General features: G+C 44.6%; 1 protein-coding gene across 4 annotated transcripts in view; it reads left to right on the top strand.

Moving 5' to 3' along the window:
- Positions 1 to 20,361, top strand: part of MAP2K3 (mitogen-activated protein kinase kinase 3) — a 285,373-nt gene that overhangs the window by 242,392 nt on the left and 22,620 nt on the right. For all 4 annotated transcript variants that reach the window (XM_069210033.1, XM_069210035.1, XM_069210036.1 and 1 more), the window contains 4 exons: positions 2,824 to 2,875; positions 7,670 to 7,797; positions 8,747 to 8,824; positions 10,843 to 10,982. In XM_069210033.1, coding sequence (XP_069066134.1) covers positions 2,824 to 2,875; positions 7,670 to 7,797; positions 8,747 to 8,824; positions 10,843 to 10,982 — 398 coding nt within the window. The remainder of the gene's footprint in view (positions 1 to 2,823; positions 2,876 to 7,669; positions 7,798 to 8,746; positions 8,825 to 10,842; positions 10,983 to 20,361) is intronic.

Below are 20,361 nucleotides of genomic sequence, written 5' to 3'. Positions count from 1 at the left end.
TGTACGCCTTTTATTTTTTACGTTTTTTTTTTAATTGTTTTTTTAGTGGATTTATTTTCTGCTTCACAGCTCCCTATCGGTGGTTTACATTGCAGCATGTTAATGCCAAGGAGGTCCCACATGAAATAATGTAGCCCTGTGGGAGGAGTTCTTTCCCTGTCTAATTCCAATGGACCTTTGTCACTGGCCCTTGGTGTCTACGCTCACTTCCATCTCGCACTGCTAGTTCACAGACCCCTGGCATTCTCAGTAGAACTTCATAATATACTTGAGGAATACTAGTGTTGAAGAGTGATTGGTGCTAGCTGGGAATTCCTGAAAGTTGAAAATCTACATCAGTATAGAGACATATAGCTGCGGGTACACTTATGTGACTTTTAGAATTGGGTCCCTAATTTGTTTTTATGTGCCCAAAATGGTTTTACTCTGATTTATTATTATTATTATTATTATTATTATTATTATTATTATTATTTAATTTCATGCATATAGCACATTTTTCTAAAGTTAAGCAAAACGTTTTTATCTTCAAATTCACGTTTTTAATATGAAATTAAACAATCCTAAATCTTGCGTTTATATTTTGCATGCACTTGCATATAATGAGGGACCCTCAATAAATAATAAATAAAGACCCTCAATTTGTTAAATGTCGCAAACACTCAGTAATGTAAGCTGTGCTCGCTGGATTTCCTTTGAGCGTTCCCCTGATGGTAAAAGGTTTTGTATTAATGATTAATGACTTGTCCAAGTTTGAACATCTTATCTATATTGATACGAATGGCAGATAATTCCTTTTCACTGAACCATACTGTAGTGCTGGACACTGGCGGCGGAAGGGTTTGTTATTCACGGGGTTGGGCTTTCTTGTCCAGTTCTTAGTGTGAAAGATCTGCCCCTTGTGCCAGGCGCACGTTAATCTTCATACTTCTTTATCCCACCATATATTGGCTTTCCTATACTAGCCATATCGAGAGATACTCTGTGGACTCCTAAAACAATGTAGAAAGGGCAGAGTGCAGGAATAATCTCATCCTAATCTGTAATCAGGAGGCCTGACTCTACCTGTATGGACAAGGCAATCACATGAAAAATAAAGAAACTAAGTAGTGAGTAGCTGCAGTCGAAGCCCCTCCACGCTGAGTCACCCCCTTTAAAAGAAGACTAAACACCTGACTGGGCTAAAACACCTCGGAGTTCATGTCTTGCGATGCGATTCCGACTACTGTCTGCTGTGGACTCCGGTGATCACAGGACATCCCTTTGTGGACAGCGTTGAAGATCACCAAGCGAGCTTCCTAGGGCTGCAAGCTTCAGAGTGGGAATCATCTAACATGGTCTACCCTATTGTGCATGCAGTGACTTAACTCGAAGCCATTTTAATTGTTATAAAGTGCTCCTAAAAAATCGCTTGGTACATCCTTGCTGTGGTATTGTTACTTGAAGAAGACGTCCAAGGGACTCAGGAAGCTCGTGTGTTGAGCTGTTTTACTAAGACCTGGATTACTCTCGTTGTGGGCTTCTTGAATATAGGCTCGGTGAGCTAAACGCTCAGTACTGATCTGTATGTCATAGTGAGAATACGAGCTACAATCCTAGCAGGGATGACGAGGCCTCTGATTCTCCAGTCTGTTAATTCACTACAGTGGTAATAGGAAAGTCTGTTATTTTATGTGCTACAAAATTAGCAAACTTGTGTAACTGAACACTATATATAGTGTCCGTTCTTGGTGATTGTTCTGTTGGTGAGTAGGTCTCTCTTAACTCTCAGTGGTACCAAACTTTCATGCTTATGTTTGGTAACTGGACCCTCTAAAGAACAACCCCAAGGATCGGGAGTCTATTCAAAGTCTCATTTTCAAACCCTATTGATAATGTGATAGTCTATCTCTGAATAACATTTTCGTTTGCTTTTGCCATTTTTCCTATGGTTAGAACTTAATGATGTATATATGTTGCTTGATGTGGTCTGTTTGCATCCCCAGCTTTTTAACTGGGTTTTCATGTCTTTCTTAGATGTTGCCTGGACCAAAAATCCAAGGCATCTGTGCTTTGAAACTTTTAAAAATAGATAAATCGTGCCTGGCCATAAGATGGCGGTCTGGGATTGCACACAAAACACAATTTAAACCCTCTGTCCTTAAAAAGCGCATATAGGTCTATTCTTAAAGTACAAAAATTGAGAGATGCGCAAGGGACCCAGCAGTGGCTTCCTTACACTAGTAAAATGTTTACTATTTTATATTGGAATTCTCCTAGCACATCGCATTCTCTGTTTGGAACCTGCCTTTTAGTGTGGGGTGTCACTGTAAACTCGGAGTATTTCCTAGCTTTTCCCAGATCATCCCCCTCCCCCCCCCCCCCCCCCCCCCCTCCCCGGAAAAGTGAACATACCTGTGAAGATTTTCACATTTTGTCCCCAGATTTAAACTGCTTCTACTCATGACTTGCAACAGTGGTGCCCTGCTGGCATGGAATGAAGCGACAGCCATATATATATTAACATGTTTTCAAAGGGCAGAGCACAGTCACATTTTCCCCACATTACTATTTTCAGCTGTTTTACGCTGTATGCATGGTACATTTTCCTGCTTACCCCTCTTGAATGTGACTTGTTTAAAGCTCATGCATGGGTACAAAAATAGCTGGTGGTCATGATTATTATAAAATAAAAATAAGAAAGGTCCTCGCAAAGTGGTTTAGACATGTACACATTTTCGATGAACACGAGATTATCTTTGCAGATAAATGTTATGTTTATTCAGTTTTAGTTTGTATGAGTTCCTAACCAGCTCCTTTGCTTGTTTATTATCTTCCTCGCAGATTGTCAAAGCACTGGAGCACTTACACAGTAAATTATCGGTGATACACAGAGGTAAGCGCTGCTCCTGGCGGGCATTCAAGCGTTTTTAAAAAAAATGTTTGACAGCTGTGGAGCAATGTCTAAGGCTAAGGCTGACACCATAGATCTGCACTGGCTGCTCCGCATGAACAGGGTTAATGGAGCAAAACCGTATGGGAGTGACGTTGATAAAACCACCACATTGAAAACTGTCGGGATCGGAGGCGAGGATTATGCTTTCTCTTCTTCACTTTATTAAACAGCAGGTTCAAAGTAAAAGAAAAAACATTCACTACATTTACCGTGAGTACTCCGTCCTAGGTGACCATAACAACCAGTAACTAATGATAATGCAGCCCAAAGCATATACAAGTCCATGCACCGTTTCCTCTTCCTTCGTCTTCACTGCTCTGTCAGTTAAGTTCCCTATGTTCCTTAACTCTCTCTGGGTGTGGGGGGGGGGGGGATTGGGGGGGCGTTTGGGCTAGCAAGCTTATACTGCTTTGATTGCTTTTGATTATTTGCTGGCACGCACTGTATTGGCCACCATTTTAATTTGACAGCTCCCCACGTGCGGTTGGCTCTGGCCCGAGCGTATTCTATATCTGATCTCTGAGTGGGTCCACCAGAGGGTGCTATTACGTGCCACTAGCGCACTCTTTGGGTGCACTGCGGTCTGAGAGAGCAGCTTCGTTTGCCCTCATTAGCTCAGCGGTTCGCATTAGAGCTACATCTAGAGAGTCTACACTTGTAGATCTCTTCTAGTCCTCCAAGCCCTACCAACCCTCGCTTGACGCTGCAAACGCGGGCTGTATATTACACTCGACCGCCTGGCCGCATCTACACTGCAAGTGCGGTCCTATTGTTTGTATGTCTGTTGCGCCGCATTCTGAGAGTGTTTGTGGCTGCTGCAGCTGTTTCTTTCACATATTTGCGCGTTTTCCCACTCTTGTCAGTGCAGAACATCTGCGAGGGGGCTGCCCATTTTATTATTCACAGTTTGGGCGATTTAGGTGATTTTCTACCTCGGTGCTCACACCCTCACATCAGTGGAACCCTTCAGGGACCACAAATACATCTCTGGGTTTATGTCTGAAGAGGAGTGGCCGCCCCAGCGCTGTCTTCCTGCAGAGGTGGATAAGCTTCTCTCAGTGGCGAAATCCAGAGTGCGTGCTTCCCTGCAGGAAAGCGTAGATAGGCTAATGTCCCAGGTCTCTGGAGAGTCGGGGTCTCAGCTTGACCCAGGTCAGGGGCCCAGCAAACAACCCTTAAAAAGCACACCTAAGGCCCATACAGAGCACCTGGAGGGCTTTGTCCATCTTCGAGAAGCCTTGCATAAGACTATCCACGCGTTAAAACACGCAGCCTTCCAGGGGGTAGGATATTCTCGGAGAAAACTGCGACCTGGCAAAGAGTCACCCGCAAAAGAGTGAGACAAAGGCGGCTCCTCAGATGAGGACCTGGACGCCCTTAACACCTTGGCTCTCCCGCCTCAGATTAGATGGAAGGGTGGGGTCATGCTCTACAGTGATGTGTGACCCAGAAGAGAGATTCCATCCCAGATCCCCAGACTGGCTCCCTGAGCTGAAAGTGGCAGACTATGTGGCTGGCAAAATCGGGCAGCCCTTGGGTAGAGGGGTATGCGCTCATCTGCAAAAAGAATGCCCACGATCCTTTCTTGATGGGAGGGTAGCGTCAACCCCGGACATCAATCCGAAAATGTGCACTTTCTTTTCCAAATATTTAAAGGACCCCAAGAAGGGGTTAGATCAATTGTTGCAAGCATGCCAGGATAAATTGCTCAATGTCCTGGGGCATCTCAACATTGGCCAAAGCTTCCAAACAAACGGAAAAGCTACTCCCTATAGACATTGTAGCAGGATGGGTGCAGAGGGAGATCTGCCACCTGGGGAATGCCAACTGTGCCTTTTCAGCAGAAAGGAGGTGGTCCTTATTGATCAAGATCGACCCTAAACTTGGGGATATCTCTGCATTGGAGGCAGGCGCAGTGGCAAAGGGTTATATAATTGGAGTCCCATTGGTTAAGGAGCTGGGGAAATTCGTGTTCATGGCCACGTTCTTGGCACTGGATAAGGCCCAATCCTCCATCAGGAAGATTTTCTTGGGCAAGGTTTTCACCTGGGCTGGAAGAGGCAGGGGCTGCTCCTCCACCTGCCCAGGCCACCATGGCTCCTACAGAGGCCTACCCAAGAGGAACACCGGATAGCACGACTGCTGTCAAGATGTCTTCTTCCCCTACCGAGGAGGAGGTAAAGGCAGAGCGGACGAGCAGTGGAAGAAGGGGCCAACGCCTCAGGAGGTTTCAATGGTCTGGCAGGACAATCAGTTCCTTTCTGTAAGGAGATATCAGTAAAGTTAGCCATTCTCCCTTGCTTGATATCTTGCAAAGAGGGTCTGATGTCAGAGCTTTAGACATATCAGCAAGAGGTTTCACTCCAGAAGGAGTAACCTTTTTTGGTATCTAGGGGAACCAAAACTAATACCAGGCCAGTATCTTACCTGGCATTTCATGATTTCCCTAAACTTTGTTTGGTACAATGCATTAAGGCATGTTAGGATGTGACAGCAGATATCAGACCACCAGGTGAGAGAGAGCTTCTGATTTCTCTCAAACTTTTTACGGCTGTTTCCTCTCCTTCTATTGCCAGGTAGGTAAAGTGTATTATGTAGGAGGCAGGTATTGACGTTCATCAGTTTGGGGCTCATTCTGCCAGTGGAGCCATGGCCTCGAAAGCCACTCAGGTAGGTGGCAGACTCAAGGATATCATGAGTGCAGCTGACTGGTCTTATGAGTCTACGTTCAAAAGGTTTTACTTTAACCCTATATATGAGGCCACATCTCTGGTAGTAAGTAAGCTTTGAACCTACATAATCCTCACCTCCTGTCCTGACGTAGAATGAAACATTTCCTAGCTAACGAGAAGGAAAGTTTCAATTCTATTAAGGACACAGAGGCAAGGACTATCCCACCCAAGGTAAATCAGGATATATAACTCTGCCCCCCTGAGATTAGACTGACAGAGGTGGTATGTTATGTATTTATTATGGTTTTCACTACACCTCAGAACCGTTTTAATAACCCACACTTCTTCTGTAGGCACGGATACAAAGAACGATTAATGGAGCATGAACCTTTACTTCTACGGCAAAGAAGAAGTAAGAGGAAACAACATCATGACTTATATTATCTTTGGGCTGTGTTATGATTGGTTACTGGTTGTTATGGTCACTTACGACTGAGTACTCATGTGAAATGTAGTGTATGTTTTTCTTTTACTTTGAACCTGCTGTTTAATAAAGTGAAGACGAGAATGCATAATCCTCGCCTCAGTTTCCTTAATAGAATTTAATCTTTCCTTCTCGTTAACTAGGACATTTTCCATGCAACACTACTGAAATGAAGTGCAGAATCTCACTGTATCCCATCCTCTTGTTGCTGTCGAGGCAGAACCTGCTGTAAGTGTTTACTGCCACTAACTGGAAGTAGACGCACTTGCCAGTATTGAAGTGCAGTGGCAGGGTGGGTAATGTGCTTTCATTTAAGAAATGTGTGGTTATTTCGCACTCAATAACAGTGAGGCATACATCTGGACAGAGCCTTTCACACAACTTTTCACAGTTTTATCCTGCACTTTGCTCTACGTTGTGTGCAGTTTCATTCAGATGTTGACAGTTAAGATGGTTTATGTACTCTCTCGGGTTCTAGCAGCAAAGTAGTGGGAGTCCATGAACATTTAGGTATGTCTATGCCTTTTAAAGGTTTTAGTAGTTTGAAATGAGTTCTTTATGTCCATTGGGGGTCTCCAACCCCATAAGCTAATATTATTTTTATTTAGCAGAGCTTAAGCTATTCGTCGCTAAGCCTCTTGCTGTTGCTTGAATGCATATGGCCGTCAGTCTGCAAACGGTATATGTATTTAAGTAATCCCCTCAAACAGTCCAACCTACTCTGTTACTGCAGCAGTGCCTAGAAGCTCAGGCAGTTAATACATTTTAATTAAACGTATTTCATTGGTGTAGTTGTATATGGTCTCCTGGTGTTTGTGTACACTGTTGCATGTTTGTGCACACGATTGGTTGTGCATTCCATTGTTTGTGAACATTTATGTGTTTGTGTTCAACTGTCAGACTTTGGACAGAACTGTGTGGTTGTGCACCTTGTATATGTATTGGACTTGGTTTATTTTCACCTGGGCTTTGGTATGTATACGTGTGGGGGTGCTGGTTATATGCTTGACCTTTTTCTGGTGCCTACAGGCTTTGTATGTTTGTGGGTTTTCATATACAGGCCTGCTTTACTTATCCCCTGTTGCATGATGCTCATAAACGACCCTGGCCTATTTGAAATTTTTTACTTAAAAGATTTATGTTAATTTGTTTGCAACCAATACACAAGTATAACATGGGCATAGAACCATAAATGAGATATCAAGTTCTCTAGTGGAGTACTCTGTCACAAATCGCAGCTTCACAGGCAAACACAATGTGGGGACGCATGTTTCCTGGCTGCTGGCTAGTTACCCTGCACCGGGCCTCCCAGTATACCCCTCCCCTCCCCTCCACTCACCGCCCTTGTATTTGAACATTGTTTTGGTACTCTTCCTTTCTAACATTGCCTCTGTCTTAGCATCTGCTTGTACATGTTCTATGTAATTTTGTACTATTGATGCTTTTTTAAAAATCTCTCCCAGGCCACCAGATGGCAGCTTGGAAGAACTGTCTTCAGTGTGTTGATATATGGACTCATGGTATTGGAAGGCAGTATTGTATTTTCATACCTAGAGTGTGTGTTCTTCTGCTCTTCAGATGTGAAGCCTTCCAATGTACTCATTAACAAGGAGGGCCATGTGAAGATGTGTGACTTCGGCATAAGTGGCTATTTGGTGGATTCTGTGGCCAAGACGTTGGATGCTGGCTGTAAACCATACATGGCAGTGAGTATACATGGAGCAAATGTTATTGCTAGTGCAGTCTCTGGGTCTGTGCAGCGGGTGTCCAGTGTTAGAGGATTTAAGTTAAAAGATTAAGATCGACTCCTTTGTTGGTTACTTTTTGTAGATGTTGAGGCCATTATCTAATTTCCTCAATTTTAGTAGCATTGGAGGGATTTCCATTTCAATTCTAGAATCCACTCGTGTCATAGGAAAGAAAAGGGGTTTTTATTATGGGGAGAGGGTTTAGACGAAGGAGGAGTGAAGAGTTGGGGAATGCAGTGCTTAGTGCAATTTACAAATAAGGACATGTTTAAAGTAGTGGCAGCAAATAAAATGTTTTTTTGTGGAGTGAAGAGGGAGAGTTTAACAGTCAAAAAAGCAGTCCAGTAATATCCGTTTTCTTCTCCTGTATTGTTTTTAGTTATTATATTTTGCAAATCAGATTTGTTACCCCTAGTATTTTATATATGCAGCTTTTGATTTTGATCGGCTAGGCTCTGGTCCTATTAATTAGTGGTTAGCATGCATGTGTGGGATAAAAGGGGCATTTTTTTCCTGCTGTGATATTCCTACAAATTTCAAGGTTGTGCTGAAAGGTCTTCATGTATTCTAGAAATAAAGGAGTCTGCCCTCAAGATGACTGCTTTGTTTATTATGTGGCTTTAACGACATTGTGTGGTGATTTACTTAGAAACCTGGGGTTGACATTGTGCCTGATCGAATTATTTTCCAAACAGATGATCACTTTTGATAATTTATGTATTTGTTTGTCATTCCCGGTCTCAATTTTCTCCTCTGTGAACCACACAAATTCCAGCACCAGTTAGCTGTATGCACTGCTTTAGTCCAGCCGCAAGCAGTGTGTGTGATTGTACATCAGACCTTCAGAGGTGGAATTGGCGAAGGTGTGTTGCACGCAGTCAAGCATCTCTCTTTGCTTATTTTGCAGCCTGAAAGAATAAATCCGGAGCTAAATCAGAAAGGCTACAATGTGAAGTCGGATGTCTGGAGCCTCGGCATCACCCTGGTATGAAACCTGTGGTAGGGGCTTGTGCACTCTGCAACAACTTAGCACTAGGGACTGGTGCCAGGCCTACTCAGGAAAACCTCCTCTCTTAAGGCTGTTGGTTGCATGCAGTTGAGATTCTTGTATCATTATAGAATAATAAGGATTTTAAAGTAATACTGGTATTCTGATGGTGATGATCTTTCATAGTAAAGATTCCAAAGTACTTCATGAGCAAGTTATGATGTTTGTATCTCGTTGTTTAAATGGTTATCATGTCTCTAAAGAGTGAATATCTGAAGCACCCTTGAGTTCAACATGTTTTATTGCAAAATTGGTTGGCCAGTGGACTGAGATCTACTCAGAGAGTGGGATATACAAACACTATCTGTTGTGCCTTCGTAGAACAGGTTTAAATAAGCCAACTGTCAGCTTACCATGTATTCAATACTTAGGCCCTCATTATGAACATGGCGGGATTTCCCACCGCGTTCATACTGGCGGTCTTAACACAGAACGCCAGCCCGTTGAGGACCCTGCCGGCCCAATAAACAACATTATACAGGGCCTGGCGGGCGGAAACAGAGTTTCCACCCGCAGGCCCAGCGGAATGCAGGGCCTTGACATTGCCGACTGCTCCACATGGAGCCGTCGTTAATGGCGCAGTGCGGTGGGTGCAGCCTGGCGGTGGCGGAGGGCTGCCTGTGGCAGTCCCCCAGTGTTCGTAATATGACGGTCCAGATTGCCATGCTGGTGGTGGTATTTTCCGCCAACGTCGGCATGGCAGTCTGGACTGCCATGTTAATAATTTCCCCCTAAGTGTACAACTGCTGGATCTCTCCCTATGCTTTGTAAATGGAGCTTCAGACACACGTCCTGGGAAGAGAAGCCATTTTAGGGACGGGTCTTCCTGTATTTCATGCCCTGCCCATCTCTGGCTTGAATCTTTTACGCATACTTTATTTCTGCTATCACAGGCCGTTCTCCGGGATCTTTTTGTCTCTCTACTGCATGTTCTCAGGTTCAGGACCAAACTTCCTGAGCTTGGGGCTCTACATCCTCAGGCTTGGGCCCCACACATTCTCAGGCTTGGGCCTTATGCCCCATGCTCAGACAAGTTCTTCTAAGTTCTGGTCTCCATGCTCTTGCTCTGCTGGGTTACCCTGCTCAGCTCTGAGTTCCCATGCTTGGCCCTTCACTTCCTGGCTCCCGGTTCTATAGTCTTATGCTGTGACTTGTGTTCTTCTGTTTCTGTTCAGCTCTCTAACTGAGACTTCTTGGTTGCGCAGTGCAGTATTGCGTGCTTGAGTAATTTTTTTCAAGGCTTATTCCAATCATGTACATTAGAAACAAAATTAACGAACGCAGCTGTTACTGAACCATAGAATGAGATCTCAAGTAGGGTGAAAACATGACTCCATGACACAGGGATACCTGTTCTGCCTTTTTTTCAACAAATGCATTGTGTTGATGGGTGTTAGCTGATGGAAAGAAACTAATACACACGTACATCTCACAGAATTCAGTGACCCCTGGGTTGAAGTTCCCGAACTGGAGCTATAATCTTAGTGTTGTTGATATAACCGATAACTGGTAACCCTTACCTCTAGGGGTAGGAGAACCTGAAAGCATGGTAGGTCAGGGAAATGCTTGTTGGTTTCTCGTTTCAGGAAGCAAAGCACTAGAACTTACAAACATGATGATATATACCTTCATTGGAATTCCTAGAGGCAGTACAGCCTTGATGGCCGGGTGAAGCATGGGTAGATTTTAATAGAAGCAGTTGCTGGGGAAAGCTGAATGTAGATTCAGGCAGCACTGTTGGTTTAGAGAGCAAACCTATAATATGTTGTAAGCAGAAACCCGATAGTAGTTAGGATTTGCCTATCCCTGGAATCGTAGAGCAGTATTGCAAGAGGGGAGATGTGCATGGATGCTGGATTGCTAATAGAGGGTGCGGGAGTTTGTGTGATGTGGTAATTTTTAGTAGTGTCATTGGTTGCAAGGGAAGTTACAGTTTCTTGTGTTTTTTCTGGCAGATTGAGATGGCCATCTTGCGGTTTCCATACGAGTCTTGGGGTACCCCTTTCCAGCAGCTGAAGCAGGTGGTGGAGGAGCCATCCCCACAACTCCCTGCAGACCGATTCTCCAAAGAGTTTGTGGACTTCACAGCACACTGGTGAGTGTGTCTCTGTAGCTGTGTTCATCTTTCGAGACTACCAGCAGAGGATAACACAAAACCTATAGAAGAGGACCATTCTAGGTGGTGAAGGCTCTTTAGTTTAAAAGTGACAAGTTGTATTTACTTCTGCTTTGGTGCCCAGTCCCCTAAATCATTTGTTTTATGAAACGTTGAATTCTGGGTTGTCAGATATTGTTTGTCTCTATCATTGACCACCATATGCCTAACTAGAAGTAATGTTTTATTTTTCTTGTTGGCATTATATCTTCCAGGGGTGCATTCTGGGAAAGAAATGTTCTGTGAAGCAATAGTGATTCCCTTACATAGGTCTTGGGGCGCGTGCTAGGGTGGAGCCTTTCAAACCTCCCCAATACGTTGCAAATCTGTGTCCTTTCAGACTCTCCCTGGGTAGAGCTGACCGCTCAACACAGGCCGTACTATCTTAGGAGGAGAGCATCTGCTTGGAATTCACTTAGTGCATGGAACACACACAACTGTGAAGTGCGCAGGAATGTCCTGTAATAAACCTTGAAACTATTTAAGTGGAGCAAATTCGAATGCAGCCTTTATGGTAGTATGCCCATTCTGGGGTTGTGGGGGTGCAGGCCGTTGCATCTTCCTTGCTGAGGGACAGCAGATCGTTCTATGCTCCTTAGCGTGGGCATACGTAGCTGCTGCGGGTCCTAAACTGGAGAGTCCGTCTGTTCTTTTGGTTCACGGAGGAAAGGGGACGGGGTAGCAGCAGCATCCAGATTGGCGTTGTGGTGACAGGCTCTTAGAAGGGATTTGTGGGATCACATTTCCAGACAGTTGCTGTGCTCCACATCACTGACCCAGCGAGTGTGGCCAGGTAGCAGTGTAACTCCAGGTGGAGCTTCCTAACCGTACTTTACTATTACACGTGATGTAGTTAAGTTCTCACAATTACAGCTGCCACTTTGAAAACTACAGGAAACTCCCCCTCTGCTGCCTCTCTGATCCATTTACAAGAAAGTCGATTCTCTTGCTTCCGGTGTCCCTTCCTCCAGTGTGGCTACTCTGTCACCAAGGGCGGTATCGTAATCATAGTAGCAACCATCCACCTTTTCCTTATTTTGCTCAACCATCATTAGTTTTGGAGTATTCTACCCTAGCTCAGTGTTGAATGTGGCACACCAGCGATTGAAAATCCAAATCTAGCACTGTGGGATGCTGTTCTGTCTTCAGTGCAAACTCCAAGCTTCGAGCACCTATCAAAAGCTTGGCATACTGTGCTGAACTGTTGGGAGCTGCAATACCGCGAATTTGTGATCCTGCATTTTATTACCCTGTTTGATGCTTGGTCCTAAACACTAAGTGTTGGGTCTTAAGTGGATGGCTTCTAAACTCTGCACGCTACCAACAACAAACCAAGACTCTGAGTTCTGCAGTTTCGCCTCCTAAAATGGAGTCAGACATTTTCCTCTCCGAATGCTGCTGAAGTTGCCTTTGTTAAACTGGCCTTCTAGAGCTTAAATTGGGCAGTGGGATTTCATGACAATCACCACCAATCAAATGCAAGCATTTTTCAATATAAAAAACGTGGCCAGCACTAGACAGTGTGAAAAGGTGTACTTCCTTTCAAATATTGACAATGTTTGGAATACGCGCACCGCAATTCTATCTGCTGCATCAGTTGGGTAAGAATAGCTCCATTGAATTAGCAGTCTTTAATGGACACAGTTAAATACTCTGTGTGCTATTTCCTTCACCTCCCCTTGGAATCGCTGAATAGGTTACACATGGTTGCTGCTGTCTCTGCAGACAAAGGGATAAACACAGAAGAAAACTCAAAATTTCAACTGACGTAGAGAGGCAAAATAGTTTTGGAGCTACAAATTCAATATCAAGTTCAGTCTTTTTTATGTTCCCTGCAAGAAAGTTGGGGACACTGAAATATCATCCCCATGTTGAAAGTCTTTTTTTGACGTGGCACCTTAGGCTCACTCTTTTAATTCACTTAGTGGAAGATGGTGACAATGTCTCTAAACCATGTTGAGTTCTTGCTGTTACCCCTAAGGCCACAAAAATACCCTCACTAAGGGCTGTTAATGAGAAAATGACATGTTCGATGGCATGTGTAGCTGCAGATACACATGTTGTGCATAGTCCGCCGTCTGGTGTTGGGTCGGAGTGGTACAAGTTGTTTTTCTTCGAAGAAGTCTTTTCGAGTCACGAGACCGAGGGACTCCTCCTCCTTTGTTCCATTGCGCATGGGCGTCGACTCCATGTTAGATTGTTTTTTTTCCGCCATCGGGTTCGGACGTGTTCCTTTTCGCTCCGGGTTTCGGGACGGAAAGATAGTCAAAACTTCGGAAAACTACGTCGGTATTGTTTCGTTCGGTATCGGGTTAGAATAGAATCGACACCGAATCGTGAAGAGCTCCGGTAGCCCTTCGGGGTAATTTCGATCCCCCGTCGGGGCCTGGTCGGCCCGACCGCATGTAAGATCGACACTGATGGAACGGACCCCGTTCCGATTCTGTCATAAATGCCACAATAAATATCCATATACAGACCAACATTTGGTCTGTAACCTGTGCCTGTCGCCCGAGCACAGGGAAGAGACGTGTGAGGCCTGTCGTGCGCTTCGGTCCCGAAAAACGCTCCGTGACCGGCGAGCCAGAAGATTGCAGATGGCGGCCACACCAACAGGACACCGAGGGTTCGAGGAACATGGAGAAGAAGAGGAAGCCTTCTCCATTCATGAATCGGACTCGGAAGAATTCGACGTCGAAGCAAGCACCACACAAGAAAACAGACAAGGCCCAGGGGACGCCACTGCCAACAGGCCATGGCTCAACCCATAAAGTAGGTGACCGTCTATCGGCACCGAAAAAGGCCGAACCGGTGCTGAGATCGTCCGACTCCGGTCGAGACACAGGCACGCAGCAATCTCGGGACCGAGACAGTGCTGCCGAAAAAGATCGACGCCGAGACAGCGGAACCGAAGCTGCTCGACGCAGAGACAGCGGCACCGAGGATGATCGACGCCGAGAAGGCTCGACTCCGAAAAAGAGGAAATTCTCCTCGGAGCCAAAAAAAAAAAAAGCCAAGACACAGTTTCGGTGCCGAAACGACCGGCAACCGAACCGACTGCCAGCTCGTATTCAGAGGAACAATCACTGTCCTCTCAAATGCGCAAACACAGATTTGAGGAAGAGTTGCAGACCACTGACGTGGACCACACACAAAAGCGGATCTTCATACAAAGTGGGACAGGGAAAATCAGCACCCTTCCCCCAATCAGGAGAAAAAGGAGACTCGAGTTCCAACAGGAACAAACACCACAAACAAAAGTGGTTAAAAAGGTAACCCCGCCACCCTCTCCTCCACCTGTGACTCATATATCACCGGCACAGACTCCGTCACATTCACCGGCTCATACCACCATGAGCCAAGATGACCAAGACGCTTGGAACCTGTACGACGCCCCAGTATCAGACAATAGTCCTGAGTCGTACCCTACCAAGCCCTCACCACCTGAGGACAGCACAGCGTATGCACAGGTGGTAGCTAGGGCAGCAGAGTTCCATAACGTGTCGTTACACGCAGAACCTGTCGAGGATGACTTCCTTTTCAACACCCTCTCTTCCACCCATAGCACCTACCAAAGCCTGCCTATGCTTCCAGGAATGCTAAGGCACGCAAAGCAGATCTTCAAAGACCCTGTCAAGAGTAGAGCGATAACTGCAAGGGTGGAGAAGAAATATAAAGCACCGCCCACGGACCCTACTTTTATCACCTCACAGCTGCCACCAGATTCAGTCGTGGTAGGGGCAGCTCGCAAGAGAGCCAACTCGCACACATCAGGCGAGGCACCACCTCCGGATAAGGAGAGCCGCAAGTTTGACGCAGCTGGGAAAAGGGTCGCAGTACAAGCTGCAAACCAGTGGCGCATCGCCAACTCTCAGGCGCTCCTAACGCGATATGATAGAGCCCATTGGGACGAGATGCAGCATCTCATCGAGCATCTACCCAAGGAATTTCAAAAACAGGCAAAACAAGTGGTTGAGGAGGGACAAAACATCTCCAATAACCAAATACGCTCCTCTATGGACGCAGCGGACACAGCTGCAAGAACAATAAATACCGCAGTAATCATTAGAAGGCACGCATGGTTGCGCACATCTGGCTTTAAACCGGAAATACAGCAAGCGGTGCTCAATATGCCGTTCAATGAACAACAATTGTTTGGTCCCGAAGTCGACACGGCAATTGAGAAATTGAAAAAGGACACTGACACAGCCAAGGCCATGGGCGCACTCTATTCCCCGCAGGGCAGAGGCACTTTCGGCACCTTCCGCAAAACAACCTTCAGAGGGGGGTTTCGTGGTCAAGCCACATAAGCCGGTACCTCACAATCAACACCGTCTACATACCAGGGACAGTACCAAAGGGGAGGCTTTCGGGGCCAGTACAGAGGAGGCCAATTCCCTAGAAACCGGGGAAAATTTCAAAGTCCAAAAACCCCTCCAACCAAACAGTGACTCACAAGTCACTCAACCCCTTCACACAACACCAGTGGGGGGAAGACTAAGTCAGTTTTACAAATCTTGGGAGGAGATAACAACAGACACTTGGGTCTTAGCAATTATCCGACATGGTTATTGCATAGAATTTCTCCAACTCCCTCCAGATGTCCCACCAAAAACACAGAATATGTCCAAACAACATCTAGACCTTCTAGAACTGGAAGTTCAAGCATTACTGCAAAAGGACGCAATAGAATTGGTACCATGTACACAAAAAAACACGGGAGTTTACTCACTGTACTTTCTAATACCAAAAAAGGACAAAACACTGAGACCAATCCTAGATCTCAGAACACTAAACACCTACATCAAATCAGACCACTTTCACATGGTCACGCTACAAGACGTGTTACCACTGCTAAAGCAACAAGACTACATGACAACCTTGGATCTAAAGGACGCGTATTTCCACATACCGATACATCCCTCGCACAGGAAATACCTAAGGTTCGTATTCAAAGGAATACATTACCAATTCAAAGTGTTGCCGTTCGGTATAACAACCGCACCAAGAGTATTTACAAAATGCCTGGCAGTAGTAGCTGCACACATCAGAAGGCAGAAAATACACGTATTCCCGTACCTAGACGATTGGCTAATCAAGACCAACTCCCTAACAAAGTGCTCACACCACACGGATTATGTCATACAAACCCTCTACAAACTCGGTTTCTCCATCAACTATACAAAATCTCACATTCTGCCGTGCAAAACACAGCAATACTTAGGAGCAACAATCAACACAACAAAGGGAATAGCCACTCCAAGTCCACAAAGGGTTCAAAATTTTCACAAGGTTATACAAGCCATGTATCCAACACAAAAGATACAGGCAAAGATGGTATTAAAACTCCTAGGCATGATGTCCTCATGCATAGCCATTGTCCCAAACGCAAGACTGCACATGAGGCCCTTACAACAGTGCCTAGCATCACAATGGTCACATGCACAGGGTCACCTTCTAGATCTGGTGTTGATAGACCGCCAAACATACATCTCGCTTCTATGGTGGAACAGTATACATTTAAACAAAGGGCGGCCTTTCCAAGACCCAGTGCCACAATACGTGATAACAACAGATGCTTCCATGACAGGGTGGGGAGCACACCTCAGTCAACACACCATCCAAGGACAATGGGACGTACATCAAACAAAGCTGCATATAAATCACCTCGAATTGTTAGCAGTATTCCTAGCGTTGAAAGCATTTCAACCCATCATAACCCACAAATATATTCTTGTCAAAACAGACAACATGACAACAATGTATTATCTAAACAAACAAGGGGGAACACACTCGACACAGCTGTGCCTCCTGGCACAAAAGATATGGCAATGGGCAATTCACAACCACATTCGCCTAATAGCACAATTTATTCCAGGGATCCAAAATCAACTAGCAGACAATCTCTCTCGAGATCACCAACAGGTCCACGAATGGGAGATTCACCCCCAAATTCTAAACACTTACTTCAAAATTTGTGGAACACCTCAAATAGACCTATTTGCAACAAAAGAGAACGCAAAATGCCAAAACTTCGCATCCAGGTACCCACACAGGCAGTCTCAAGGCAATGCTCTATGGATGAACTGGTCAGGGATATTTGCGTATGCTTTTCCCCCTCTCCCTCGCCTTCCATATCTAGTAAACAAATTGAGTCAAAACAAACTCAAACTCATACTAGTAGCACCAACATGGGCAAGACAACCTTGGTACACAACACTACTAGACCTGTCAGTAGTACCCCATGTCAAGTTACCCAACAGGCCAGATCTGTTAACTCAACACAAACAACAGATCAGGCATCCAAACCCAGCATCGCTGAATCTAGCAATCTGGCTCCTGAAATCCTAGAATTCGGACATTTAAACCTCACACAAGAATGTATGGAAGTCATAAAACAAGCTAGAAGACCATCCACTAGACACTACTACGCAAGCAAATGGAAAAGATTTGTTTGCTACTGCCATAATAAGCAAGTTCAACCATTACATGCATCTCCAAAGATGTAGTGGGATACCTACTACATTTACAGAAATCAAATCTAGCCTTCTCTTCCATAAAAATACACCTCGCAGCAATATCTGCATACCTGCAGATTACCCATTCAACTTCACTATTTAGGATACCTGTCATTAAGGCGTTTATGGAAGGCCTAAAAAGAATTATACCACCAAGAACACCACCTGTTCCTTCATGGAACCTCAACATCGTCTTAACAAGACTCATGGGCCCACCTTTTGAACCCATGCACTCTTGCGAAATGCAATTCTTAACGTGGAAGGTTGCATTTCTCATTGCCATCACATCTAAGAAGAGTAAGTGAAATTCAGGCGTTTACTATACAAGAACCTTTTATTCAAATACACAAAAATAAGGTAGTCCTAAGAACCAATCCTAAATTTTTACCAAAAGTTATTTCACCGTTCCACTTAAATCAAACGGTAGAACTACCAGTGTTCTTCCCACAGCCAGACTCAGTAGCTGAAAGGGCACTACATACATTAGACATCAGAAGAGCATTAATGTACTACATTGACAGAACAAAAGAAATTGGGAAAACAAAACAACTGTTTATTGCATTTCAAAAAGCTCATACAGGAAACACAATATCAAAACAAGGTATAGCCAGATGGATAGTTAAGTGCATCCAAACCTGCTACCTCAAAGCAAAGAGAGAGCTGCCCATTACACCAAAGGCACATTCAACCAGAAAGAAAGGCGCTACCATGGCCTTCCTAGGAAACATTCCAATGAACGAGATATGTAAGGCAGCCACATGGTCTACGCCTCACACATTTACTAAGCACTACTGTGTAGACGTGCTATCCGCACAACAAGCCACAGTGGGTCAAGCCGTACTAAGAACTTTATTTCAGACTACTTCCACTTCTACAGGCTGAGCCACCGCTTTTGGGGAGATAACTGCTTACTAGTCTATGCACAACATGTGTATCTGCAGCTACACATGCCATCGAACTGAAAATGTCACTTACCCAGTGTACATCTGTTTGTGGCATTAGTCGCTGCAGATTCACATGTGCCCACCCGCCTCCCCGGGAGCCTGTAGCCGTTTGGAAGTTATCTTCAACATTTGTACATTTGTAAATATATTACTTAAACCTTATTTGGTACATACTTATCCAATCCATTGCATGGGCACTATTACTAACATACACAACTCCTACCTCACCCTCTGCGGGGAAAACAATCTAACATGGAGTCGACGCCCATGCGCAATGGAACCGAAAGGGGAGGAGTCCCTCGGTCTCGTGACTCGAAAAGACTTCTTCGAAGAAAAACAACTTGTAACACTCCGACCCAACACCAGACGGCGGACTATGCACAACATGTGAATCTGCAGCGACTAATGCCACGAACAGATGTACACTGGGTAAGTGACATTTTCATTCCAGGGGCTGTTTTGTCACAATGATCTAGAAGTGGCAGTATAACTGAGCAGTGGTGCACCTGCATGCAAGACCTTGCTTAATTCCCACCGTTACTCGTTATGCATTTGGTTTTTTGCTCTCTCCTCAGAGGTGAACTTCTGGACCTTGGGCCATTGACAGGCATGTAAGTGAGCCTGGTGCTGTGTTCTCCCTAAAACACCCTGCTGGAGCAATTCTGACTTGAATACGTTGATGTTAAACGTGCTTTATTACTCAGTGTACAATTATGCCATGTACAGGTAACTTTAATGTGTCCTTATGACAACCCTGGTGCAAATCTGATATTGAAGTTGAAATGCTGACATGCCTATTTGGATAGAATACATGAACTAAATTAAACATATGCAAATATTCTATATGTGATTTTCATTTCAAATCCATCAGTGAATTGTGGTATTTATAAGTATTTTGACTATCCATTTAACATTACTGTTTTATCTCATTGGTCACTTGCGCCATTGTTCACTTTAGCATGTCTGGTAATTGTTGCTGTTCTGATGTTTTGAGTACTAAAGAATAGATAATAAAAATAACATTCTCTTCTTCCGTACTCCTTAGGCCATAGTTTTCATCATTTACTAAGGCACTTGCTGTGGATTTTGGTCACAGCACACAAACAACAATTGTAAACGAACAGTTCAATGTTGAGACCTTGTTTGGTTTCATAGATATCCTGTTTTGAATACTGGGTAATAGTTAAGAGTTTACTGTCTTTGGGTTTATGAGCATATGTCTAGCTCCTCTGTGCTAGCATAACCAACCTTATTCATGTAAAACCATCCCTCAAAATTCGTGAGCTTTGGATCAATTAAGGAGTGGATGTGTAGGATGTCCTGGAGTGTTGTCTTTATGGTCTGTTGGGCTGCATGCTCATGCAAACAACAGGGTCTGCAAACATTTATATTTTTGCTTTTGCTTCCCGTCCAGTTTTACCTTTGGATTGTCTTCTTCTGCCGTGCCCTTTTCCGGATCTACACAAGATTTACTCATCTTCGAGTACTGACCATGTTTCTGCAAGTGCTATTTAACCCTCCTCCTCCATACCCTCCTTTCGCTCCTCGAACCAGTGTAATTTAAGACCGCTCGTCCACCAATGCTTTAAATCATTTCTATTAAAGAAAGATTGTTGTTAACAGTAACATACAGCAGATCTACCCGAGCAGTTGATAACTGCAGTTCCAGATTGTTCAATACACTTACATTTTAAACGATTATTGAGCAGCTTTCTCATAAAAGTACATTGGATTTCCAGCGCATAGCCCTTTTCTCACTAGCTCGTCTCACATGCTCCTGACTCCGGTAATTCAAGGACTCCTATTAGGGGAGGAGGAGTTAGTGGCAAGCAGAAGGGGGAGGAGTGGGTGGGGTCT

Source organism: Pleurodeles waltl, chromosome 10, assembly GCF_031143425.1.
Source record: "Pleurodeles waltl isolate 20211129_DDA chromosome 10, aPleWal1.hap1.20221129, whole genome shotgun sequence".
In the NCBI taxonomy this organism is placed as follows: Eukaryota; Metazoa; Chordata; class Amphibia; order Caudata; family Salamandridae; genus Pleurodeles; species Pleurodeles waltl.
The sequence above is the reverse complement of the archived record's forward strand: the minus strand, read 5'-3'. Positions and strand labels throughout refer to the sequence as shown.